At 37.8% G+C, this 27,572-nt stretch overlaps 1 protein-coding gene across 5 annotated transcripts; it reads left to right on the top strand.

Moving 5' to 3' along the window:
- Positions 1–24: 24 nt before the first annotated feature.
- On the top strand, positions 25–20,715 carry GEN1 (GEN1 Holliday junction 5' flap endonuclease). Of its 5 annotated transcripts, none has more exons than XM_074820107.1 (15): positions 25–154; positions 499–596; positions 3,134–3,331; positions 5,061–5,247; positions 6,450–6,626; positions 8,628–8,738; positions 11,636–11,709; positions 12,226–12,320; positions 13,140–13,290; positions 13,408–13,444; positions 13,549–13,629; positions 14,799–14,929; positions 16,664–16,725; positions 17,280–17,423; positions 17,647–20,715. In XM_074820107.1, exons 3-15 carry the CDS (start codon positions 3,171–3,173, stop codon positions 19,107–19,109), a joined length of 2,874 nt encoding a protein of 957 aa, XP_074676208.1. In that variant the 5' UTR covers positions 25–154; positions 499–596; positions 3,134–3,170; the 3' UTR covers positions 19,110–20,715. The 5 variants fall into 5 exon arrangements, with proteins under 5 accessions (XP_074676208.1, XP_074676206.1, XP_074676207.1 ...); XM_074820105.1 differs by having other exon boundaries at positions 499–565; XM_074820106.1 differs by having other exon boundaries at positions 504–565.
- The last annotated feature ends 6,857 nt before the right edge of the window (positions 20,716–27,572 follow it).

Consider the following 27,572-nt stretch of genomic DNA (forward strand, 5'->3'; position numbering starts at 1 on the left):
GCGCGCGCGCGCGCCGGGGGCGATTGTTGGGGCAGCGGAGAGCGGGTCGGGGGAGCGGCGGCGGCGGCGCCGGGTGAGGGGGTCCCTTCCCCTCCCCGGTCAGCGGCTCGGCCTGCTCGGGTCTCCCCGAACCTCTCGGGGCCCAAACCGGGACGTAAGTTTCTCGTAGTCCGCTCCTGAGGGTTGAATCGCCTTCGCTGAGGAGGCGCCGGGCGCGCTGCGGGGGAGCGGGGCCGTGCCCCGCGGCTGGAGTCGGGGCACGAGGCCTGTAGGCCTCGTAGCGGGCAGGGCAGGGAGGGAGAACGCCAAAAAGGTGTTCGCCTCACGGCGGGTCAGGGACAGAGCTGGGTTTGGCTGCGTGGTGGTTTATTATGTCTAGCTCTCATTAAGGCGGGAATTTTAGATGCTCGTGTTCAGGGCGTCAGCGCCTTGTTATGTCGTGTTCGCACAACTTCTCTCTTTTTTTTTTTTTTTTTTTTTTTGTTCTTTTTTTCCTAGGGAAGGAAACCGTAGGAGTTTGAGGAGGAATTTGCAAATTGTGAAGCGTGCCACTGCTGTGCTTCAGGTGCTCAGGTTTATCAGCAAAGCTGCGCCAGGTGCTGGGGTATCACAGTAGCACAGAGAGGGAGCAGGAGTGTTGTTAAAAACGTGTTGTGGGCTTTATTTTTTTCTTTTTTTCCCTTTTTTTTAAAAGACCTTTGAGTCAGACATAAAGCATATTCTTGGCAGTCTTTGCAAGTTACCTTAGCGATGGGTGAAAACATATCTGTATGAATTAAACTTCAGAGTTAAATGTCTTCTGTAGTTATTTTCAAGTAACTGGCTCTGTAAAAAACTTTGTAGACTAGAATATAGTCTTAAAAGCTGTATAGCTACAGCACATACTGGCCCGATGAGAATTTGAGGAGGTTTTGTGGGATTTTTTTTTTTTAGTTTGTATTTCATATCAATGATCTTATATAGTATGGTGTCTTCGGTGGTTTCTAAGCAGATTGGAGGCTTGTGATGAACGAAGCTCCTCAATAAAATCTGAGTAGACAGATCACTCCTATTAAAAGTAGTAGATCTGTTTGTATACAGGATCCAGATCTAAATATTTTGTAGAATATGCTCAAGAAAGCAAAGATTGGTAGGTCTGTCAGGTTTTCATAACTCAACCTGAGATATATATTGAATGGGGGTAAGGACGACTTCTGTCCTCAAATAACAATACCATCTCATAATGAAAAAAATGGGGTTTTTTTTTAGTTTTCAATTTTTTATACTTTTTTTTTATTATTTGTGATCTTATGGAATGTTAAGTGTTTGTAGCATGTTTGTCTTCCCTGTTATTTAGGTACTATGTGACATTCCATAACAATTTTTAGAAACCAACTAACACAGTTTTTTTAAAATTTGTATTGATGCAGACTGGCAGGAACCAAATGATAACATCAAAAAGTCAGCTCCCTTTTTTTGCTAGGTGTTCTCTTGTTAAACCTCACTGAAGCTGAGTATCACACTTGTCTTTTGAGAAGGTTTGGATGCCTTTTGTTAGCTTCCCCTGTGCATCAGAGAAATTGTTCATTCTGCACTTCAAGAAATTATTTGCATGTTTTAGTTGTGTTTTTAAGTCATTTTACATGCTGGAGGTATAACAACAACGGAAGCAATACATTTTGCCCTGTATGCATGCAACTAAAATCAGGTTGAGTGATTGTAGTTGTTAAAGAAATGGATTAGAGAAACATGATTTCTGTTGAAAGTAAGTCTTAATGTGAGAACTTGATTTAAAAACAACCTGGGAATTGATTAGCTGCCTTGCTTTGAAGCAGTTTTAGAGCATAAAACAAGGCACCCTGCAAAGATGGGCTTGCTGTTCTGACAAACTGCTATGAGCAGGTGACATAGCTCTTCACGTGCCTTAGACAGATCTCAGAGCACAGGTAGTTAGCTTGTCTAGACATGATTTATTCCATGGAGGGCGAGTATATGGTAGTTCTAAAATCAGAAAGAAAGAAACACAAAACGTTCCAGATCTTACTTGATTTTTATCTTCTCGAGGGAGAAGAGGGAAAAGTAGAGAAGTAAGCATGGGGCAAACTTTGTACTATAAGACAGTGCAGGAATAGATTGGTATTGCGAGGGGGAAAGCAGAGTATGTGTTAGAGACCTTGTATAGACCTTGCAAGATGTGAAAACCAGAGGAATAATGAAAAAGAAAAGAAGAAAAGGAAGATTAAACCTGGTAATGGGGTATCATGGAGAATAGAGCTATATAAGTAAAGTTAAATAAGAGACAAAGAAATATGTGACCTAATGGGAGTATGTTTTTAGCTGGCATTCGTTGTAGAGAGTACAAGTCACACGATACCAAAAATAAAATAGTAAAAACATACACACTGGTTGGTGTGTTTCTGCAGTCTCGGTGTTACAAATACCAGAACGTTTGTTGGAAGGGACCTCTGGAGGTCATCAGTGTGGGATTCCCTGCTCAGAGGGTGACTTCCACCAGTATTGGATTAAACCAGTAACACAGTATGCTGGCTGAATGTTGAAAGTCTCCAAGAATGGAGATTCTGCAACCTGTGGGCAACCAGTGCTGCAGTACCCTCTCGTTTTTTTCCTGAAGTCAAACTTGAATTTCCCAATCCAGAATCTGTGGCTGTTGATCCTTCTTGTATCATCTTGGAATACTAAGGAAAGTTAAGTTTTGTCATCATTGTAAATATTCCTCAAGTAGCTTTAAGCTACTTCCGATTGAAGAGAAATATTTTAATGTGAGTCCTACCACTTCAGATCAGGAAGTAATTCCCTAGAGAGGTGTGTTTTTTCTCTGTTTTTAAATAAAGCCTGCATTGTGTGTATGTAAGGGATGCATGAGACTTGGAATTATTTTTTTTTTCATTTTTTCCCCCAACAGAGTTTGCTTTTATTTATGTTCAGCAATGAAAATGTACAGTCCAAAGAAGGTACTTAGTAATAAAGCATTTGTGAACTGGAGTCACTACATGCTTAGGAGGTTTGATCTCAAGTGTTCTTGGCTTATAAAAGTAAAACTGATAAATGACTAAATATTTATTTTCTGAATCTCACATTCATAATGTGTCATACTTCATGTCATGTTCTGAAAGTATTTTATTTTGCTTCACAGCTGAAACCTTCATGCTGATAATAAAGAAGCTGGAACAATGGGAGTGACTAATCTGTGGCAAATCCTTGAGCCTGTGAGACAGCCTATCAACTTGAGCAGTCTCAAAGGCAAAACACTTGCTGTTGATTTAAGTCTGTGGATTTGTGAAGCACAGACTGTTAAAAAGATGATTGGAGTAGTTACCAAGCCACATCTGAGGTATAGTATCCATATAAATTATTGTAGCTAAAAGTCTTGGAATTGTATAATTTAGGTATGATACTTAGTCTAAATTTAATACTACCTCTGCAGTTTATACAACTCTGGTGTTTTGATTCTGTTGTTTTAGCTTGTGCTACTATGTATATGTAAAGGGTTTGAAGTGAAGGCTCAGTCATACTGGCTGAATTCAACTTAATGCTTGGGTGCCAGTAGAATTTCTTGGGCCAAGCCAACCTTGTCTTGAGGTCTCAACTGTAGATAATGATGAGATAGGTGTAAGCAGAACCATGTTTGTCTTACTGTGGTATATCACTGTGTGATATACAGACTGTCAAGGAACACAAATCATTGTGCTAATTCCTTTATATTTCTGAGGCTGTGTGATGGAAGGTAGTATAGGAGTTTCAACTGTTTATCACAGTAGTTTGGGTGCTAGTCAATTCAGAGCATACTGAGAGTTGTTGAATTAAATATGTTTAAATCATTCTTCAGTCTCATGAACAACCTTGAATATATTTTTAATTTAATCAAATCACATGCTTAAGCGATGAGCAAGTATAAGCAGCTTTAACTTCAAAGCACTGTTTTCTGCAAATGATGCTGACAAAAATTAAAATATGTACAAATTTTTATAAATGACATGTTATTGATTAGCTCAAGGATCCTGAGCTGCTGTTAGACATTCCTGTGGCTTCTGTTGAATTCAGCTGATGTGAAATAGCATCCTCTGAGAATCGTTTCTTAAAATGTTATGCTTATGACCCCAAATGGATAATTAACTGTAAAACTTGAAGCATGACCAAAATCATTACTTCCCTCTGATAGGATGTCGTGTGTGCAGTAGAGTGGGGGCATCAGTCCAGATCTCTTATGCAGTCTTTCCAAAGCAAGACAAAGGGATGAACAGATTTCTACCAAAAAAATAGATGTTTTCATGCAGTTGGAAATTAAATTGTTTTGCTAAGTATTTTAGAGAAACTTACTGCAATTGATGTTTGTATCATTTGTGAAAATGGAACTAGCCTCTAAAGATCAGCTTAATGTATTTTTACCAATAGCAAATGTACAAAATTAAATTTACAGTAATGGTCTTTCCATGTCAGTCAAAGAGATAAAAATGTTTGGTCTACTGCTCTTGAAAGATTGATCCCGGGATTACTGGTAAAAGCATATACTTTCTGATATTACTGCTCTCAATTTTTCTGTTATAGACCAAATCGTTATTATTGTGCCCTTGCAAGATTCCACCCATCAGTTATGCTGGCTTGCAGATGAGATAAATTGGCATGATAATGGTATCTGTGAGTCTGTCTAATAGCATAGCATTCAGTCACTTCAGAATCTGATGTACCTGTATTGATAGGTTTGGGATTAAAATTTGGTATAAAAGAATCAACACAGTTATGTGTTTGGAAGCAGACTTTGGATTTGAATGGTTTTTATTAAACCTTTTAAATTTGCTTACATCTTTACACCTAAAAAAGATTTTTCTTGTCCGTATGTGGTATTTTCTTGGGAATTTTGTGACGCTGTTACAAGTTCGTAGTAAAACAACTTCAACCAAAGACAGTGATATAGACAAAAGCTTTGTTAGCTTGGGGGTGAGGGAATAATAAAAGGTGGAGAGAAAGCTAAGATTGTTCCTTGGGTAGGCTATAAGGAAAACATCCAAAGAGATCGGGCTTTGCTAATTCTGCAGCTTATGGAACACCTTGCTTTATTGCAGAAACCTATTTTTTCGGTTCTCTTTCTTAACATCAATGGGAATTAAACTAGTATTTGTCATGGAGGGAGAGGCCCCCAAGTTGAAAGCAGACACCATGAGTAAGAGGAACGAGATGCGCTATGGCCCTTCAAAGAAAGTTGGAGCTGCAAGAACAGGGAGATCTTTATTTAAAACCATTTTAAAAGAGGTGAGTAACAGAGGGCTGTATTTCAGTGTTTTTAATGTTGCAAGAAGAAATGTTGACCAAATTAAATACAACTTGAAAGAATTAATAGTTTTCTACACAACAATTTTCAACAGTGTTTTGAGGGAGAACGTGCCTTTGAAATGGGCCTTACAGCATCTGTTAACTGTTGCTGTGGAAGAGGGACAATGTCAGTTGGAATAATTTTCTTTTGATGTGTTCCTGTGCATGTTGTGCTGTAGTGAGCCACGGTCATAACTGAGTGTTTATTACAGAAATTCAACTTCCTTGTTCTTTTATAGTGTTAGTATTGATACTTTTGTGGGTTTTTTCCTAGGTTGGGATATACATGAAAACAGGAATGTGTTGTGAACCTATGTAAGTTAGTGTGTTTTTGAAGGGGTACACAGAACTGTTTTGTAACCTAGATCTATGATTTGGTAAACTAGCTGAATAGCTAAGAGGATACACTTGTTGGAAACCTACTGAATTAGGCTAAAAGGAAGACTGTATAGTTGTCTTGGTGTAGATGGTTGAGACAACTCTGATTGCAAAGACCCCTATTCAGTAATTTTCTTCTTCATTCATTGTTGCAGATGGTTAACCATTTTTGTCTATTCAAAATCTTATGAAATTGAATTTATAGGTGCTCATGGCTTCAGTAGATTGAACGTATCAATTCATGGTTTATTCTTAGAATCTAAAATAAATTCTTTTTTCTGAAATTTGTAAGAAGTATATATGAGTATTTATCAGTATGTTTTATACCATGTCTTACAAGGCTGTCAGTACTGTACTTTCATGCTTGATATTCTCAGCGAGTCTGGCATCTGTTGAAAGATGTCTGTGCTAGCCCATTATTACTACTTGAGTAAACAGCATTGCTTCACAAAGATAAATATTCCTTTGTTACTCATCTTGGGAAAGCATCCTAAATATCTATTTAAAGTGTAAAGATTTTTGTGAAGGAGTAACCATTAGCCATGCTGTGTTTGAGTCCTGTAACTAATATGTTGCTCTTGGTTCGATATTTCTTTTGATTGTTACAGTAAACTGTATTTCTCAGTAGTGCTTATATTGATGTAGTATTCTATAGGCAGTGCAACAGTAGCAGGTTTTGTATACACTTGTGTCTAAGAAAACCTATGCTAATAAGTGAATCTAATTAAGCATTCAATCACTCTTTCCTTTTGGATTCCTTTTAGTGTCTCGAACTGCTGGAGTGTTTAGGTGTCCCTTGGGTTCAAGCAGCCGGGGAAGCAGAGGCAATGTGTGCCTACCTAAATGCAAAAGGGCATGTTGATGGCTGCATTACCAATGATGGAGATGTCTTCTTATATGGAGCTCAAACAGTTTATAGGAACTTTGCCATGAATGCTAAGGTAATGTACCTCATCCTGTTCTCACCCTCTCTTTAGAGTCTTCCCAAAAATGTGAATAGAAAGAAGGGGCTTGAAACAATTATTTAGATATTATCGCATTTACGCTCTAGTAGTTGAGTTTGTTTAAAATAGTACGTTTAAGATAGGAACATTTTGTTTGCTACAATGACAGTTTGTGCATTGGATGTGAGAGCAAAACTACTGAATTGAAGAACACTTATGGTATTATAATGTAGCAGCTGAAATAACGAGTCAGTGTGTTCTCTTTTTTCTGCAGGGCAGGGGCCATTTATTCTTACAATAGTACATACTTATGCTCTCATTAAAGCTCTTACTTCATCATTAGCAAATCAGCAATTAGACAGCTATCAACCTTTTCTCCTGTCAGCATAAGACCACTCTAACACGCGCTGTGCAGACCAATCAACTTCTTGTTCACACACTGTTCACACAGCGGTAACTTTTCACAGTTCAGTGTTGCAGCTGTCCGTTGTTTTTCCCTGCCACCTTGGCACAACTCAGCAGTTTCTTATCTTTCTTCCAAGGCCTGTTTTTCATCAAAGGCCTCTTTCTCATCAAAGCCCTACTGCTTCTTGGGGGCTGCGCTGACAGGCCAATGTCTCTCCTACATTATAACATAAAGCTAAGTAGCAAACTCCACACCCCCCCCCCCTCCTTTCTTCCTCTACAGTGGAGAATTTGAGTGAAGTAATTGTTTCCTGTAAATTTACCATTAAGGCATACGGGAGTGGTCAGCCTCCTGGGTCTAATAACAGTGTTCATACACTTGCATCTTACAAGTTTGTTTTATTGTGAATATACTTACAATTAATACTGTTAGTCTCCAATTGAACACAAATGGGGTAGGGATCATACATCTGCATTATAATCAATTGTTGTGATCATTCAAAAAAAAAATCAAGTTATGACCTTGAGCTTAAGTGTTCATCTGTTAAGAATGCAGTTTTTTAGAACTGGTGAAAGGCAACCCCAGATTTCTGTAATTTATACCTTCTCTATAAATCAGAGAAAGGAATGCATGTGTTCTGTCTGATGAATCTAACAAGAAAGTGGAAGAAAAATGATATTGGGGTTGGAATTCTAAATAATGTTCATCTGAAGGACTTGCTGAGAAAGTACTTCAGTAATAGGCAAAAATTGGTAGAACAGAAAAAAAAGCACTCTGAAAAACTAACTTTTTAAAAAAACAGTTCAAGTTGATGGAAGATGATTTGCTTTGGCGCCTGGTTATTTTCTTTGATTCAGCTTCCTTGTCATCACCAAAAATGAAGGTGGCCTCAATCTTTCGTGTGTACTTTATTACGTATCTAAGTCAACATAAAAAAAAAAAAAAATTATGTGCATGTGTGTATTTCAGGGGCATCTGTTCCAGAAAACTGGATTATTTTGGGTTGTTGGCTTGGCGAGGGGAGGGGTTGTCCTTTGCGGGGAGACAGTGTCCTGTGTTTTAATTCATGTTAATCTTGATTTCATGTTATTGTGTTTGAGTCTCTCTACCCTTCAAAGCTTTAGGTGTTCCTTTAGCTCGTATCTAACATGCTAGGTAACGTTTTAATTAATTTTTTCTTTTTTACTCAAGTAGCACATTAAAATGTTTACATGGATTTTAAAAACTGCAGTTCCTGAGGTGATTTACACAGCCACTACTACTGGGTAATGTTAGTTTTGCCACACTTTTTCTACAGGTGGCAAACTATAAAAACACCCCTTTGCTTATTTTAGTTTCTTTCAACGGTTGATGCCCATACTTAAAACTTGAAATTCCAGAACTGTGGTTATTCATGTTGTGTCCATGCATTACATTATACATTTTTAATTGCTGATTATTTTTTCTGTTATCAGACCCCTCCTATGTGATAGACCCATTTCCTTCAGATGTGGGTGAATAGGGGTGGGTAAGCAATCGCAACTGAATGTGACTCAGGGCAGTTCCTTCCCTGATGTTACAGAAATAACGTGTGTGATAAATTTCTCTTGCAGGATCCACATCTTGACTGTTACACAATGTCCTCCGTTAAGGAGAAGCTTGGTTGTGACAGAGAGTCTTTGATTGGGCTAGCTGTTCTTCTGGGTTGTGATTATCTTCCAAAGGTAAGCAATATAATTACTTTTTATTAAGTACTTACATTGTCTTAAACAATAAACTGTATCAAGGGAGACGTGCATGCTGACAAAACTGTATGCAGTGCATGATTACTGTGATCTAGTTGGAAAAGATGCTTAGTAAGTCACTGTAAATTTTATTTATGAAGGCTTAAAGATAATCGAGATTGTTCATGAACATTAATCTTTCTAAACTGTTATGTATTACTCCAGAGTTTTTCTATAGTAGAGGTGAAGACAAAAGTTTAGATGTTGATTACATTGAGCAAAGGTGTGAAAACTCAGTTGTTTGTGAGGATGCTTTGCAGTCATTCGCATATAAGTACATCCCTGTCAGAGTAGATGTGGAAAATAAGAAAAACAGCTTTGTCTGTGCTGTTTGGAAGACTTAGTAGGTTTTGAACTGTAGTTATTAGTAATGCCAGTTCTGGATGCAGTTTGGATGTATCCCCTTTTAGTTCTATCATTTGTAAATACATGATTTATGAAGAAGTAGAAGTCACCTATTTAAAAATTTGCCTGATGAATGAAAAGAGAGGGGTCTCATTCATTACTATTTCACTTTTTTCTTTCTTTTTCTGTAAGCTCTAGAGTTTTTTTTGGAAACTTTGAACAGAAGCTGTTGTAATGACTATTTGAAATGGAAAGGAAGTGGGATGAAACTTGTTTTCCATGCAGTTCATCATACAGTGACTTCAGGCAACAGATACCTAGTTATTCTCAAATCTTTGTGGTTCCAATTTGATAAAACTGTCCTTTTAAACAACTGATACTGCTGGAAGAGCAAATAGCTCTAATTTTTTTTTCCTGAAAGACTTGCTTCTGTTATAGGGAACTTTATAAACAGTTGTTTATTATTATTACAAAATGCATGTATAAAGAGAGAGGGAGTAAAAAAAAAATAGTGGCTAATCAGTGGTTATTGTAATGGAACTAGCAGCTCCCGGAATGCCAGGTTCTTGCATAGTCCTAAAGTGACACCATTACATACTGTCAGATAGGTCTTTTGAGTTACTACAGCCCAGCAAAGTGGATGAAGATAGAAACTTCGAAGAAAAGCTTAATTACAGGAATACATTGGAAATGGGGATTGGCAGAACAGATAAATGAGAATACCACTGTAATTGCACTTATTTTGTTGAATATATACCAAAACAATGCTTTCCTTGCGGAAGCTGAATATCTGACTCTCTGCCTGAGTGTCTGGCTGCAGTCTAATGAGAACTTCTAATTGGTTTTGAATGTACATTTTTTTCATATGGTTGCATATATTCAGTTCAGCCTTTATAGCTGAAATAAAATAAGCAATAGATTTATTTGTAATAATGCTGTAGAAAGCACACTCAATACAATCTTTATATTCAGCTGTACTGATTCTTGGCAAAGTAGAGTAAGGATTGAAAGAGGAACAGGAAAAGTACTATGTGCGTTTTATATCACAGAATCACAGAATAGTTTGGGTTGGAAGGAACCTTTAAAGGTTTCTGGTCCAATCCCCCTGCAATGAGCAGGGACATCTTCAACTATATCAGGTTGCTCAGAGCCCCGTCCAACCTGACCTTGAATGTTTCCAGGGATGGGGCATCTACCACCTCTCTGGACAACCTGTTCTAGTGTTTCACCACCCCCATTATAAAAAACTTCTTCCTTATATTTAATGTGAATCCACCCTCTTTCAGTTTAAAACCATTACCCCTTATCCTATCACAACAGGCCCTACTAGTACGTTTGTCCCCATCTTTCTTATAAGCCCCTTTTATATATTGAAAGGCTGCAGTAAGGTCTCCTGGAGCCTTCTTTTCTCCAAGCTGAGCAACCTCAACTCTCTCAGCCTTTCCTCACCAGAGAGGTGCTCCGTCCATCTGATCGTTTTTGTGGCCCTCCTCTGGTTGTTTTGAATCAACTGACTTTGACTCTTCAGTATGTCTAGCGGTTACTGTAAGCTCTGAATTTCAGTCCATGAGCTAGGTTTCAGAAAAGGAACCTCCAAGGTCAGGTTGGATGGGGCAACAAGCAACCTGATCTAGTTGAAGATGTCCCTGCTCACTGTGGGGTATGGGGTTGGGGGGTGGACTAGATGACCTTTAAAGATGCCTTCCAACCCAAACCATTCTATGAAAATATTTGCTGTTCCTATCTTTACTCATAGTGGTAGTCCCTTTTCTGATAAAGGATATGCATACTACAGATGTAATATTGAAGTAAATATCAAAATCAAGCAAACAATTATTGAAAGGGAAGGGAGGAGTTCTTTGGGTTTGTGGTTTTATTGGGATTTTTAGTTATTTTTCAGAAAATGCTCTTGCACTTTGTCACCTCTCAGAATTGATTGTGTATAAGTGCTTGAGGTCTTCAGATATTAAAAGTTGTTTCTGTTGCCATAAAGCATCTCTTTCCTGTGAGTGAAAGCTTTTTGCTGGGTTTCTTCTATCTCTTACATTCCAGCCTTTTGACTAAAATCCAAAAGATCTGTCTTCGTCTTCTCTTCCCAAGACAATTCTGAAAAATTTCAGCTCTCTGACAGTTAGCTGGCAAGATGTTACCAGAATTTTCTGTTGTCCTGTTGCATATAGCAACAAGGAAACCAAACCAAACAAAACCTCTTTTTCCACTGTTTTTTTACTACCTTCTATCTCTACCTTGTTTTAGCTGAGTTGCTATTGAGCGTAAGAACATTTTATGCGGCTTGCATGTTACACTGGTAGTACAGCTGTAATCTGTCACCTTCTCTGACTTTAGAACTTGGTCAAAAATTATTTATCTTAATTTATTCTCAACATCTGGGATCATTTTTGTCATTTCTCTACATAATGTTATGAGGGGAGTTTTTATGAAAATCTGAATACTTTGTCATTAAATAATGTTTCATATTTCTGTCTCCATAGGGCGTTCCAGGAGTTGGGAAGGAACAAGCTTTAAAGTTAATTGAGACTTTGCGAGGTCAAAACTTATTGCAAAGGTAAAACGAAAATTTATGTTGTATGCTGAAGTACTTTGATTTTATTCAAAGACTTGCTCCAAGACAGTGTTTGTAATGCTTTTTGTTTGGGGCAGGGGAAAGATTGCTGCATTCCTTACTTTGTTTGCTAAATGAATTGTGTGTTTTACTAGGCAAGCTTCTTAATCGTTTTAAACATTATCTGGCTCCTAGCCCTTGAGCCAGCAGATGTATGTTGATATATTGGAAAGGAAGTCATGGAGACTGATGAGAGATCTTTGCTGATATTTTTTTAATTGGGTTCTGGATCAGGACATGAGATACCAAATACATTCTATGTTTGTTATCATTAATGCATGTGTCAAGACTGGAAATCCAACAATCATATAATGTACTGTAAAAAAATTATTTTATAAATTGGAAAACTCAGTTTCTTGGGTAGATGCCTAAGAAGTATAAAGGGGGTATTTTTCCAGTGTTCTATTTTAAGTATGAAAGTTAAAAATATTTCTTAATCCTTTTAATATCATCTTTTAGGTTTGAGCAATGGAAAGAACAATTTCAGTCTGATAATACTGAACAACCTTTGGTTGTAAAAAGGGTAATTCACTGTTCTGAGTGCCATCATCCAGGTCAGTGTGAAAGGTGCCGAATTTTACTTTTAGCCTAATTATTTGCTTTTCATTTGGGGGTGGGGGTGTGTGGTTTTTCTGTTTGGTTGGTTTTGGGTTGTTTTTTTATGACTAGCATTAAAAACTGCTTTTCCTGTCATTCATCTTCTGGTCTATCTTCACATTTTCAGTATTATGTATATGTATCTTCATATAAAAATTTTTGAGGCTGGGGACTACCTTTCTTCAACTGTGAAACTAGTTGACAGCAGATGAAATGTTACGACAGGGCTGTTGTGTGAGCCCAGATATTTGCCTTTTTAACATTATCAATAAAGTATGCTACACTGACAAGCAACTATTTCTTTAGTTGCCTGAACTGGTCTTGCATCAAGAGGACTGAATCCATTAACATTGCTGGGTTTTGCTGCAGTGTTTTCTTAAAAAGAAGTTAACCTTAAAGAATCTCATTTTGGTAGTGTCTTTGATCAGTGAACTCATTCAAACCCATCACTTGGAGAGGGAAAAGCTTGTTTCAAATGTGTTACTTACATATATTTGCTAGCTTGTCAGGGTCTACTGTAGTTTTTAGGTAATAAAGTTTTCAGCATAAGGTCTGAAACTGTAGGTGAAAGTCTTGAAAAAAATGAAAGCTTGCTTGTATTTGTCAGTTTTCACTGTAGATATGTAAACACAGTTGATGCACTCAGATCTGCTTACAGCTGCTATTCACGTCAGATTCATACGTGTTCTGAGCTTTTTATTTGTACTATTAGCTTTGAATATTTGGAGATTTTGGAAACCTCTTTCTCCTCATGCTTTGTGCATCTGCTTCTATAGGATCTCACAAGGAACATGAGCACAGTGGATGTAAATTCTGTGAAAGCACTAAATACTGCAAACCCAGTGACTCCAAATACTGCTGCCCATGTGAATGGCATCAGTTAGAGCAAGTGAAACAAGCAAGTGCAGTGGAAGACAATATCAGAAAGTAGGAATGTCTTGAAAATTGAACAGCTTTTCCCTGCGCTCATGTGCAGGGTGAGCATTTAAATTATGCATTCTTCCCATTTATATTCAGATCCTAACACCTTTGTTTTACCTGCAGAAGGGCTAACAGTTGTGAGGGCTTTCCATTCCCTGAGGTAACAAACAAGCTTATTTGAAGATTAATTTTTTTTAAATCAATCAATTGAAATTTCAGTTTTCTGCCCTCTCTTAAACTGCCTCTTTTTTGTTTTATCTCAAGGTTATCCAAGAATTTCTTGTAAACAAGAATAAATTGATCAACATAAAGGAATGTCAAAGGCCGAATTTATTGTCCTTTCAGGTATAGAACAAAATACTGGCTATTCAGCTTTGTAGCTTTTTGTTTATTAGTAAGGAAGGCATCTGTGGTAATTTTGATCTTCATTGGTAATTTTACTGGAAAAAAGAGTTAAAAGAATCTTGCTACAACTTCTTAATATAACTCATTTTTTGAAAGCCTAAAATTGAAGATTTTGAAAAAAATCAGTAGATGTAAATTGCTACATAGAAAAGTGGAATAAAGAGAACTAAGAAAAAAGGTCATTTGCCATTGTTTTGTTTTTCACTGTCAAGTATTACTAGACAGTGTTGCTGAATTCTGCCTTATCTATATAGTGCGTATAAAGTACTGTATGGTTATATGACATAATCTATGCTTCTGAGTTGTTATATTTTTTGTTTTCATCCACCTTTCATAAAGGTATTAACAGATACAGCTTTTTTTTTTTTATTCGTCCTTGTTTCATCGTCGTAGTGATACTGCATATATAGTAATTCTTTTACTCTAAATGTTGTGTGTTTTCCCAAAAACAGATAGCAGACTTGTATTTAGCACAATACTGCCAACTTACAAGTTCGGAGGCCCTTAATTCAAAGTGCACAAAGTTCAAAAGTGGTTAGCTTATTCCTCTGTCCATAGAAGAAAGGATAAATACCCTGTGAAGTTTCTTAGGGGGATGGGGGGAGGGAGAGTGTTATTACATGCATGTTAGCTTTGTTGCATTGTTTTCTCAAAATGACTTTTGTTTGGTTTTTATCGGAGAAAGCAGATCTTTCACAATGTTTCACTTTCTGTGTGAGAATTCTTTATAGCATAATAGATCACTGTTAAGCAATGTAGCTTTAGTGAAAATCTGCGTTCATTCTTCTCTCACAGGCAAAATCCATAATTTTCACAGCTCCTTGCATAGCTGATCTGAATCTGATAAGGTGTTTGACAACTGTCTTGTCCCTGCTGCTGCCACTACACAACTGTTCCCTGGGCTTGTTGACAGCTGATGAATCTGCCCTGTTACAGAGCACCGTTCACTCCCTTGCCAGTGAGATATCGCTGGGCATTATGCTAATGTGTAAAAGCATTCTAGATATTTTAAGTATTTAGTCCAATGTCCCTACTATATAGATGTCTAAGTATGATATCCAACAGAATAAGAAAGTTTTCGAGTTTGGGGGTTTTTTTTATACTAACAGATATTTGCTTCTGAGAAGATGGAATGGACGAAACATTACGCTTGTAAGAAGCTGTTAGCACTATTGACGCGTTATGATATGATCCAGAGAAAATCTGGATACACCGATTCAAAACAACTGCAGGCAATACGGTAATGTAGCTTGATTTCTCAAATCAGATCTGTTTACTTCTGCTGCTGGATGAAAATCACAGGTTTTTTCCTCTTTACAGAAATATAATAATTTTCTTCCATCTCTGTTTTCAAGCTTTGTGCTCATTTTGAATAGAGGTGGAAATTTAGATCAGTACGCCAATTCTTATACCACTGCTGCACAAAGTAATACATATAGCAGTTTCCTTCTAAATGGCAAAGCCTGTTTTTTCCTGTGCTTAGTTTCTATTCTGTTTCCTTGGATCTGCACATGAGATTTAGCATTACAGGTTTGATCCTCTGCTCAGGTTCTTAGCAGAAGTTTAATTGACTTCTGTGATTCAAAATAAGAGCTTAGACCTAGAAATGAGCATCTGCAGATTCAGTCATGATCTCTGATTCCTTATCAGACCTACCAACTGTCATTGTACTATGTGTTTGATGAAATCATTGGCTTACAGTTCTATTCTGCTACCCCTTCTCAAAACAACATTTTCATTAAGGATTGCTGCATTTAGGAATATAAAAATGGCCCAGTATCCTGTTACTGAAAGGGGATATTCAGGAACAAAACCAAGTCAAGCATGTAACTGGTTTCCTCCAGAATACTTTCCCACCATCCAGGTTTCTGTTACTAGAGGATTTTCTGAGCTAGAATTGGTACCTTCTTGTTCTGTCTGCCCCCGATTATTTTTTTTCCCTAATCCTTTCTTAAACTTAAGTGAACTTTTAGAATCTACAGTGTCTTTTAGCAAATCTGAACTTAACTTCACTGTGTGAAGGGAATTACGAATTTTTTTAACTTCAGTATCTGATGGTTTCATTTCCCAAATGAAACTCAAATTCCCCCTCCCGCCTTGACGATCTCATATTGCAAGAAGGTTAGTAGTTTTTTCCATGTTCCTTGATGCTGTTCAGGATTTTATAGACCTTAATTTTGAGGTACAGGAGGACAGTCAGTAGAAATGTGATAGTATCTCTTGTGGGTTGATGTGTCTGTTAAATTATTACTTGCAGAGAAGCTGTTCTATTCAGTGTTATCTTTGGGAAGAGTGGAGAGACTGGGGGCTGCTTTTTAAATGGATTGGCTTGATAAATTACCAGCATTTACCTTGATGAATGAACGAATTGACATGCTCTGTAACACTTTCTACTAGAATTTCAGCAATTTAAAAGACCATCATGCATGCTGTAGATTTCTTTTGTTAACAAGTGTTTAAAAACTCAGTAATAATTCAGCAGGAGCATCTTCACACGTAGGAACCTATTAAACTGGGCTGTAGATAATTTTTTTAGAAAAATCTCATAAAGACTGACTGTCCCTGCTCAGTTTGTTTTATCTTCCTTCATGCTCTCATGCAAAAGAGCCTGTCTGGTCATTCAGAAAGTTACTGTCTATGGCAACAGCCTTCCCTGTGGCATTAGTTGAAGGTATCAAACTGGTGTTTGTAGGAGTCTGCTTTGTAGTTGTCTGTTACAGAATAGCTTTTTGATTTCTTCTTATGCTCCTCTGAGCTGTATAATTAAAAAAATGAAAAATGCTTCAGATCTAGACCCAAAATTTTACTGTATAACTTATACAGAGAAGTAGTGTAATTTTTAAAGGTGTATTACTAGAATATTTTTTCCTCCGAATCATTACAAATTAGAGTATTGAAATATTTTTAGATAACTTAGATTTTTCATTTCCTGTTTAAACAAAATCATCTAATGGGCTTCTTTTTGTTCATACAGGATAGTCAAGACACGTGTTAAAAACGGAATTCCTTGTTTTGAAATTGAGTGGCAAAAACCAGGTTGGTCTGGTTTCTATGTACATTATGGAACAAAACAGTTCATAGAAAAAGAGAAAAGCATGCTTTAAAGAGGAGAAGAGTTTGACAAGATTATGAGGCAAAGCATTGTGGGTGAGATTGGAAGCTGTTCTATGAAGACAACAGAAAATGTGCATCAAATTTCACATACCCTGAAAGTAAAAGCGATGCTTTAAAAGAAAAAAAAAATACCTAGAAAGCAAGGGACTTGGTCTTTGGTACTTTTTCTGGTACATGTTAATAAGACCTGGACTCTATTTCATATCTTATTTCACTATATACTCAAAGCTGTGACTGTTTACTACCTAGAAATTTTTCTGTGCTGACAGACTTCTACCTTTAGCATGCCCATTTGTTCCAGGAGACTGGCAGAAAGAAAAAGACTTTAATTGTAGCTAAATCTCAAACATTGTACTATTGACCTTTTTACATACCTTCTTTGTACTCAGATAAATCTTTTGTTCTTTGTTTTTCTTATTCCCTGCTTTGATTTGTGTGTATATACATGTCTAATGTACATTCATGAATTTTTTTAGAACATTATGTTGATGCAGAAGATGAGCCTGTGGAATTGTTTGTAGTCACAGTAGAAGAGGAGTCTTTGTTTCAGGCTGCTTATCCTGATGTTGTTGCCCTTTATCAAGCGGAAAAGTCAGAAATTCTGAAGAAGAAACAAAAAAGTAAGCCCAAAAGTTTATTTCTTAGGAACTTATGGGTCTTGCCAGAATACAAGAAGAAAAAGCAACGAATATTTCTTCCACTGTTGAGCAGTATCATGTTTTGTCCAGATCAGGGCATGATATCTTTCAGGGACTGGTTTTAGCTTACCATTTTATACTTTAGCACTAGGAGATCTGAACTGCAGTTAATATGCCATTTTGATATGCATTTTTTTTTTTCCAGACAGGAAAAACAGACCAAAAGAAAAGGAATTATCAAATGTTTATGATGAAGTTAGTGATCTTCTGTCTCAAATTAATTTAAAATCTGGATGTAGAATTCTTCCTGTGCAAGACTCCACATCAGATATAAAAACTCCCCCAGAAGATCAGATATACCCAAGAAGTACTGAATCAAAAGATGTAGTGTTAGCTGCAGCTTCCAGCACAGGAACTGTTCAGATGCCAGCATCAGCAGCTGCTCTTCCTCTGACTGCATCACCTTACTTGCTCTTACAGAGTACGTTGGCTGACTCATCCATATTGCCACCACAATTTACTAAAAATTCAGGGATATCATCCTCTTCCTCTATAACAACTGGTCTACACCTGAGCAGTGTTGATTGGGAAGGAGCCTTCTTCAGTGCTTCATCAGCCCGTGGGGGTGACACCCATGATCCAGCAGCTGGCTTAACTACATGCATAAAACAGTCCCATCCACCAGGTCATGAAACAGTAGGAAATAGCTCAGAATATTCTGATGCTATGCAGTCTGATCAACATCATTCTGATAGTGCAGATGATTTGGTTTCAGATGATGCTATGGGACAACTTCAGAAGTGGTCTTTAAGTGAGCGAATTCTTAAGAAGACTTCCATTCCATCAAAACCTTTGTTGTGTGAAGATGTAATACAACTGCAGTCTTGGAAATGTTTTAAACAAACAAAAGAAACATTGCATCCTGATAAAGATTATGTGTCTTCCTTGTGTCAGTTAAACAAACTAGTGCAGGAAAGTAAAAATGTGCCATCAGAAAACTATGAAAGGGAATCCAGCATACACGTTTATCAAGATCAGTACAAAAAAGCTGACAGCCTGGCTGAAATTGTGCAGAAAGATCATAATATAAGCAGTTCAACATCACTAGTCTGCAGTGGGCAAACAACAGAGATGCTGCATCTTGGGTGTGAGCTGCTTCCAGTGTCTCAGAAGCCAGCAGATGTTTTAAGTGGTTGTCACATTAAAAAACCTTGTGTTCGAACTACTTGGAAAACTTCTTCTAAAAAGAGTGTGTGTCAAAAGAGATGCTCTTCTAGTGAAGACAGTGATGATGGAAACATGAATAAAAACCTGATTTATGAGCAGCAGAAAAGGCAACTGAACCCTGGTCAGTTTAAAAAATCTTTTACAAAGAAAAGGAGTAACATTGTTAGTGGCAAAAGAACAAACAGTGACTCAGCCCTTATCATTAAAGGGAAGAAGAAAACGACCGATTTAAAAAAAGCTGGTAATAGCTTTTCATTGCAAGTATCTCCAAAACTATCCTCTGTGGGGGAAGTTAATTGTTCCCAAAGTCCAGAGGAACCGTTTGAGAGGTCGGGTTCTGGTCCCACATGGCAAGCCAGAAGTGCTCCTCTGACTTCTGCATGTGCAGAAAGTCCCCTTCCCCTGTCTGAAAGACTAAAAGGAAGAATCAAAATCAATTAGGTTCTCCATAAAATAGATCATGATAACAGTATACTCAATCTTCAGCTTTTACAGACTTGTTTCTCAAATTTTTTGCAGTGTGCTTTATCAATTTTAAGTAGACACAGTTTTGATGAATAAGAAGTGCTGTGAAATACTGCATACTGGAGCTAAAGTTTGAAACTGAAATGTTATCAAAAGTACAAAATAGCTGATTATAGGCAAGTGCCAGTTATTCCAGACGTGATTACATTCTGAATGACACATAAGCATCAGGGTATAGTATACATGGGAGCAGGGACGTTTGTTTATGAAATAAGAAAGGCTTTTTCCCAGCCCATTGTGAAGATTTTGTGTACAGCTATTAGTCCTTCTGTTCATAAAAACAGACTTACTAGAATAGTGTGTGCACTGATGTTGGATAAGACAAAGTGATACAGCTCTTTCCAACTGAAATTTTCCATTCTGTTTCACTAACTTAATTTTGCTAGTTTTAAAATGGGTTTTCAAATCCTGGGATGCTGATTTTGGTGATTATCTCTGAAGGACCAGATAGAGACAGCAGATGTACCTTTCAGGGTAGCTAAATTTATATCTGCCATGCCCTATGATAAACTGTTTGAGCGTGTGCATCTTCCAAAGAATGGAGTAAGCCATGTAAGGATGTTCTGGTTTTGTATTTAAGGAAATTTTATGGCTGTTTTAATGAAACATTTATAGTTTGGGACTTTTTTTCTTAAGATACAAAATCCCATCTAACACTCACTTCTACTTAGAACAGAAGGAAGATTATGTTACAGAAAATCAAAATCTCATGATGATATTGCAGATTCCTTGAATATTATGTAAATGTTTGTTTTTAAAGGGGGAACATGAATACAGTTGCATTTTTGAAGGTATTCATCCTATCTCTTTAGTATTGAAGCAATCTCTGTTTGTACACGGGGGGAAAAAAAAAAAAGTTGTCTTCAACAGCTTATTAGAAAATGCCTTTTTGCCTGTCTTTGAGTGTTCATAACTTTTGCTGTGGACCAACCAGAAGGGAGACCACTCTTACCAAGGTATAATGTTAATAATAGAAATTTAGAATATCCGTGCCTTAATGAAAACGTCAATTCTTTCTTCATAAAGGCTAAAGCTTTAAAAGTTAGGAAGCTAAATTCCAGATGTATTTAAGGAAGAAATAGGTAGTCTATAGATAATACGATCTGTAATTAGCCAAAATGAATGTTTGTTTCTTCTCTCTGTGGGCAGATGGAGAAAATGTATTTATATTTGATTTTCCAAATGAGAAATGTATCATAGAAATGAGAAAAAAAAAAAAAAGCAAAATATTGAAAACTTATTTTCAGATTTGAAGATTGTCTCCCTCTTCTGGAGACTCTTCACCACCCAGCTGGTGTGGGAGGGTAGCTAGAATAGAATTGCTAAGGAGAATGAGAGTAGCAGTTACCTGGGGACCATAAATGGAGAGATTCCTTATGCAGTGGTCAGTAGTGGAGAGATCAGACCATTTTTTGTGGAAAAACATTATTGATTATGTATGATTCTTTTCCTTGCTGCGATTTTGAATACTGCAAGTTGGAATCAAGAGTTTGAATTTTCATTAATAAAAATGCCAACATCATGTGAATGACGTCACTTTCCTTCCTTCCCAGTGTATGGGAATGTGCTCTTTTGTTGGAGGGATCATACAATTTCACCCACAGTGTGTGAGTTTCTGTGTTTTAGGGTTTTCTTTAGAATTGGGGGACAAGAGTGGTTTTTGGAGAGTTTTCTTATTTGTTTTCCAAATCTGGCTGGGATGACTGCTTTAATGGATGGTTCACTGAAAATACTGTGCCAGAATTATGACAAGTTCATGTTTTGTGAATGATGGAAACCAGAAATGAGATATAAGATACTAAGAACTGCAGAGGGGGGGAAAAAGAAAAACGGTTGCTGATAATTGCTACAAATTAATCTGGTTCCATAAGTACAATTCAAGCATGAAAAGCAGAAAAATTTCCATTTTTTTGTTTGCAACGCATCTCAATTTTGTGCAAGTTTTCTGCCGCTACTTTAGAAGCATCAATAGATGTGAAAACAACTGTATAGGATGTGCCCCCTCATTTAGGCTATAGCTGCTCATTGCAGCAAATAAACACAAGAACATTTATCACTAGGAGCAACTTCAATTAAACTGGTGATTTGTTACAGAAGGGAAATTACAGTTTTTAAAGTGTTTTGATTTCTCATCTTTCTGTAATTTACTCAGTCTAAGGATTAGGGATGATTTTTCTTCTTTGGAACTGCTTTTACTGTACCAAAGCTGACTGCTTTGCAACCTCTCACACTTGTGAAGATGATGTTTAAATAAATTGAGTGGGTGTAACAGATAACTTTCTTCTGCAGGAAATATTCCTACAAGATTATGTTAAACAAGCTGTAAGTATAAACGAATGTGATTCATCAGCCTGATGACCCTGAATATATTTTCATTTATCGTCTGTCCTGGTCAGTCCAAACAGGCTCTATCAGGGCGCTTCATCTAAAGTAATAAAGATATACGTGCTACGGAGGTGAGGCAAGTAAAGGATGCATCGTTCTTCAAGTACTTTCTTCTGAAAGTTTTTCTGTAAAACTACTGTACCAACCTAGGTACTTTACCTAGTCTTATCACTCCTGATGTCAGCTTCCCATTAGCTCGAATGATTCCTGCAGAGATACAAAGCAGATCCCTAAATTCTGTCTTAGTATAAATATCATTATTTGAACTTATAAACAGTATTAAACATCTACTTAGATGTAGCAAATTTCTTTCTTAAGCTGTGCTAAAGGGAAACATTTATTTGGCACTCCTTGTTATTGTAACTCATTATTTCAGGTCCACGGGGAGTCAATCAGAAAGGAAAATAAATACTTGTTACATAGAATATATGCACAGCTACAATAAAATATGTTAAAAAGCCAAACAAACCACCCCTCGATGTCTGTATATCCCACTGTCAAGCTACACGTGCTCTTACTTTTTTCCATGGAAGATACTGAAATACTTACCAACATGATAAATCTTTCGCTAGTTAACAGAGAAATTTCCTAATTTGAGAAGGGTATTATTTAACTTTGGGGGGTTGCACAGGCTTGGCTCTGTGCTCTTAGGTCAAGAAAGATGCTTAGAAATGTAGTGGTGAAAGAGACTAATGTCAGCTGTTACTCGAGACAGGATGGTCTTTTCATGTCTAAAAAGGTGTCAAACCCTGCAGTATTCTATCAGCAGATAAAAGGAAACTGGTTAGAATATTATTGACAGTTGTTATCAACCCAAGTGCTACTGACAAAACAGTAAACTCGGCGCTAGATTTAGCGCTTTTTCCTTCAAGAAACAAAACACACTGTTTCAAGAAAACAGAATTATGATGGGTGATGGAACCACTCTTTGCATAGTCATCTTGCTCATGTATCCCAAATCATAGCTACTATCTACTGACCTTAATTTAACTTAATAAGCTTAATCACATATCAAACTTTAAAAGTTCTTCAGTTATTTAAACCCAAGGCTTGTCTCCACCCTCCAACCCAATTTCCCTTGATGGAGCTGTAAGAGATTTTGTCACTTCAGAGACTGAGCACAGCTGGAAAAAGGGGCATACCTTTGAAAATTTTGCTTCATGAAAACTGCTACTATACTAAAATCCACCTGATGGATATTTAGCTGCCTGACTAAAATACAATGAAAGAAAAGAAGCTAACCAGAGATTTTTTTAATGCTAAGATAGCGTAGAAGTAGCTGTACATTAGCATTTATGTTACTTTAATATTTTAAAATGCAATTTGCTGTGCTAGAGCACATCCGCAGCCAAGCTGGAAGCCAAGATACTTGTCCCACCAAATAGTCTTGACAAAGGTTGGATCTGGCAAGCTGTGGGTATTCTTTAGGACATGGTGGGAGGAACTATAAGCATGGTCTGTTTTGGATAATTTGTGGGAAAACTTACTAGATGAACCCTTAGGTGCTGTCTTCTTCCTCCATCATGACATCCCAGTGTTGCCCTGGCAGTAACACCACTTAACAAATAACAGACAGACAGGATAGCCCAAATCCTAGAAACTGTCCAGGTTTTATCTGCTGCAAAAACATGAAATTTGTGGCCTCGTTTCAGGTCGAATTCAGGCTGTCTTCCAGTCTGGCATGAATGCCAGGTCTCAGAGCAGCTTGAGCCTTTAAGCTCTGTTGCTCAGCCCACTGCAATGTGTCATAGACATTTTCTTTGAATCTTTTGCGCTGGTGAGCTAAATTCGCTGCTTGATCTGCAGCTGGGTGGAAAAAAGCCCTGTACTTGGGCTCAGATTCCCCAGAGCCTGGAGTTTAACGGAACAAAGTGCTCCAGGAGTTACAGCCATGTGCACACCTACTGTACAGGGGGTTCATAAGACTTTTCATCCAAACTAACATGTTGCTAGTTTTTGTAATTGTTGAATGGCTGCTTTACCAAATAAGACCTGGCAGTTAAAAATAGGGGAGGTGGTCTGTTTTCTTCTAATTAGTTACAGGGCTGATGTCCAAGTATGACCTAGGAAGACACTGCTGAGAAGGACAGCATCTTTCATATGCTGCTGAAAGAATGGGCAATTAGCAGTTCATAGATGACTGTGTGGCACTGGAACAGTTTTATTAATTGCATTTTTCTATACCTAAACTGTTTTTGTGGTTTAACTGTGGGTAAATCTTACTTGTCTCCAGAAAACTTGCTTAGCAGTACAGGCTGCCAGTCTCACATTCTTTTGAGTTTATATAAATCTGAAAGTTTCCTGAGCATGGGTAGCCAGAACTACTGCTTAATCTGACTTAATCAGGCCTCTCTTATTCTGTTGGATAGACCAGAACAATGTAGGGTGTCTTTTTCATAGAAGTTCTTAATAAATAAAGAATTTCAGTTGGAAAAGGAGAAAAATGGTTCAGTGCCCTTCTTGGTCTGGATGGGTTTCTGGGAAACTAACCACACCACCCAGTTATGGTCATGGAGCCTTATGGAAAGATGCTTTGTCTATGTCGTGTGACTTCTTCCCTTTGTCCTTCACTGATATTTTTTTAACAACTGGCCAGTTTTAACCGAATTTGATGGTTTCAAGGCTATAAATTTCTTATAATCAGTTGCTCAGCAAAGAGAGAAAAACTTTTCATGCCTTCCCGATGGAAAGAAATTGGCAGTGGCTCTGATGACAGCCAGCTGGTCAGTCAGCTCACATGTGCTTCTCTAAGGTGTGACATGGGCTGTCTTTTGGCTATCAGGCAGATCATAAAAGATGGAGGATGCATGGAGGGGACATGAGGAGGTAAAGGTGGTTTTGCCAGGATGGGTTATCAAAGGCCTGAGAAAGGTGCTGCTGATAGTACGAAGTTTAGGAGATACAATAGAGGAGCAGGAGATACTACAGTGGAGTGGCATAGGGCATATATTAAATCAGAAATACCAAGCACTTGTGTTACAAGTTTTGGAATAACCTCCTGGGATAGCCCAAGACATGCAGTTTGGCAGCTCTGGAAAGCTTTGAAAGCTGTAGGATCCTCATGGTGTGACGTCCATGTAGCTATCTATATAACCTTGTATAGCCTTCTTACATGAATTCATGCCTTGTTACTTGCTCCTGGGGAAAAGACCCTAGTTTGTATATTGTGTTTAACCGATCATATAATTCAGAATATAACCAAGTTGGTGACTGTGAAGGGATGAACATTTCAGAGGGGGAATGTATCAAAACTTTGACCAACAGAAGAGCCAGTGAGGTACCCGGGGGTGTTGATTGACAGCCGGCTGAACATGAGCCAGCAGTGTGCCCAGGTGGCCAAGAAGGCCAATGGCATCCTGGCTTGTATCAGAAATAGCGTGGCCAGCAGGGACAGGGAAGGGATCTTACCCCTGTACTCAGCACTGGTAAGGCCGCACCTCGATTACTGTGTTCAGTTTTGGGCCCCTCACTACAAAAAGGACATTGAATGACTCGAGCATGTCCAGAGAAGGGCAACGAAGCTGGTGAAGGGTCTGGAGCACATGTCGTACGAGGAGCGGCTGAGGGAACTGGGGTTGTTTAGTCTGGAGAAGAGGAGGCTGAGGGGAGACCTCATCGCCCTCTACAACTACCTGAAAGGAGGTTGCAGAGAGCTGGGGATGAGTCTCTTTAACCAAGTAATAAGCGATAGGACAAGAGGTAATGGCCTCAAATTGCACCAGGGAAGGTTTAGACTAGATATTAGGAAGCATTTCTTTACAGAACGGGTTGTTAGGTGTTGGAATGGGCTGCCCAGGGAGGTGGTGGAGTCCCCATCCCTGGAGGGGTTTAAGAGTAGGGTCGACATAGTGCTTAGGGATATGGTGTAGTTGGAAACAGTCAGTGCTAGGTTAATGGCTGGACTAGATGATCTTCAAGGTCCTTTCCAACCTAGATGATTCTGTGATTCTGTACCAAGCGTCCCTGGTGCAGATAACAGTTACCAGATCAGATGTTCTGGGGCATCTCACTGTAGCCAGTACAAATGTTTCTTATCAAGTAAAGGACCCCTCATCACCGGCTCTATTGTGTAAGCCTGATACTTTGTGGCTCTATTGTGTAAGGCTAATATGATGCAGGCCTTGCTAATGACTTTACCATTGAAGAGGAGCTAAGAGATTCATAAGAGGGGAACATCCCACCCCAGAAGCCACCAGAGGCAGGATGATTGCCCAAGAAGCATGAAGTCAGCAAAAACCTATGGTAACTGAGGGAGAGGTAAAAGCAGCAGGAGGAGATCGTGACCACTGACTCAAGACCAAAAAAAACTTGCCTCACCACACCTGGAAGGAGCATGCATACTAATTTACATAGCAAGCAAGGCTAATTTAAATATAACTGACCAATAGCAGATGGAATGGTAATTACAGACTAATGAGCGTAAAGTTAGGTTTTTACTAATCATGTAACAAGATAAATAGGCTGTAGTTCCTTTGTGTAGCATGCTAGCTAGCACCCATCTTTGTGCAAATATGGAATAAAGTGGTATCTCAGCTCTGTATGCTTTTTGCACACCGGCTAACAAACCATGTTTGAGGGACAACATCACCAGTTCCCACCAAGGACACCTTCTGAAGATGCTTGCTGAGCTCAGGATCCCCAGTCAGCTCCCCTCAGACAACCCTTTGTCCATTCTGACCAAGAGCTTTCTGATCAAGGTATATCCTCTTTCAAAGATCCCAATAAAGCTCACTTAACAAAACCTCTCTGCAATTGTTCGTTTAACAAAATAGAGTGCTAGGATTTCCCCTTATAAATAAAGATTAAGTATAGAGCAATTGGATTTTTTTCTTTAACTCTTGCTCTTCTAGTCAATTAGATCAATTGAATATTCTATTATCTCACTGCAACTAACTATAAAAAAACCAAGCCATACACCTTTTAAGAAAGTACTTATGTTTTCAGAATAACGACAGCCTAAAATAAGGATGGGAATGGCATATATCTGGAGAACATATAGTCTAGGAAGTGCACATAAAAAAATTCCCCTAAATGTAATTCAAGCTAAGAAGTCAGTTGATAGTTGCTAGAACATAAATCACAGTAGCTTATAGTTTGGCAATTAAAAAGAGTGTCTTAAGTACTCTTTTAATAACCTATTGTCACAGATCTCAGTTTAACTTTAACAGAAACATTATGTGATCACATATTTATGGATCATTTAAAGAATTTGTTATGCAGATATTCTGATTAGTGGGCTATTGGACCATTAGCCAAATATATCTAAATGTAATAAAACTCACAGGAAGATAAATGACTTTCTTTTTCTTGTTCTTTTCAGCCAATTCAGGCTAATTTAAGCCTTTCACAGAATGGTGATAATGAAGGATTTGTTCTTAGCAGCATTATGGCAGGTGATTTGCATTTGAAAGTTTGACACTTTTATAGGCCTTTGATCTTTTCCCTCCAGTGCTGTGCCCCTGGCCAGACACCACATGCAGGTTTTACCAGGTGGAAGATCTAGGGGCAAAAGTAGCTCTGAAAGTCACTCTGAAGATGTACACTAGAAAAAAATCATATAATTTGTGTCCAGAAAATATTCTACTGCTGAATTTGAGTGTCTTTTTTATAACAGAAGACAAAATATATTTTAAATTCTTTTATTAGAGTTTCGTTTGAGCTAGAGAAAGTCTTCATGGAAGATTTTAAAGGAAAACAGTCTGATGTAAAGCCCACTGAGCTGTAAAGATTGGCTTCTTCTTGGTTTGAATTTATTGTTGAAATGGAACTTCTCACTGTGAACAGATCAAGAATTTTGGCATCAAGTGAACTCAAGAAAAGGGCTGTGACAGCCACGGAGCCATTTCTTACATATTATTTACATTTTTGGATTTGTTATTGAAGAAAAAAAAAAGAAATAAATTAATTCTCTGGTCAAGAGAGCTATCATAAGGCTGGAAGAGGAAGCCTTGAAAAAAACCCAGGGTGTTACTGGCACCATGAGTAAAATCAAAC

The sequence above is a fragment of the Strix aluco genome, chromosome 3 (assembly GCF_031877795.1).
Source record: "Strix aluco isolate bStrAlu1 chromosome 3, bStrAlu1.hap1, whole genome shotgun sequence".
NCBI lineage: Eukaryota > Metazoa > Chordata > Aves > Strigiformes > Strigidae > Strix > Strix aluco.

Bases quoted from the DNA above. Each gene is read 5' to 3' on its own strand.
- GEN1 (XM_074820107.1), top strand. From the start codon at position 3,171: ATGGGAGTGACTAATCTGTGGCAAATCCTTGAGCCTGTGAGACAGCCT. The intron at 13,630-14,798 runs GTATAGAACAAA...TTATACTAACAG, and splicing joins CGAATTTATTGTCCTTTCAG to ATATTTGCTTCTGAGAAGAT. The intron at 14,930-16,663 runs GTAATGTAGCTT...TTGTTCATACAG, and splicing joins AAACAACTGCAGGCAATACG to GATAGTCAAGACACGTGTTA.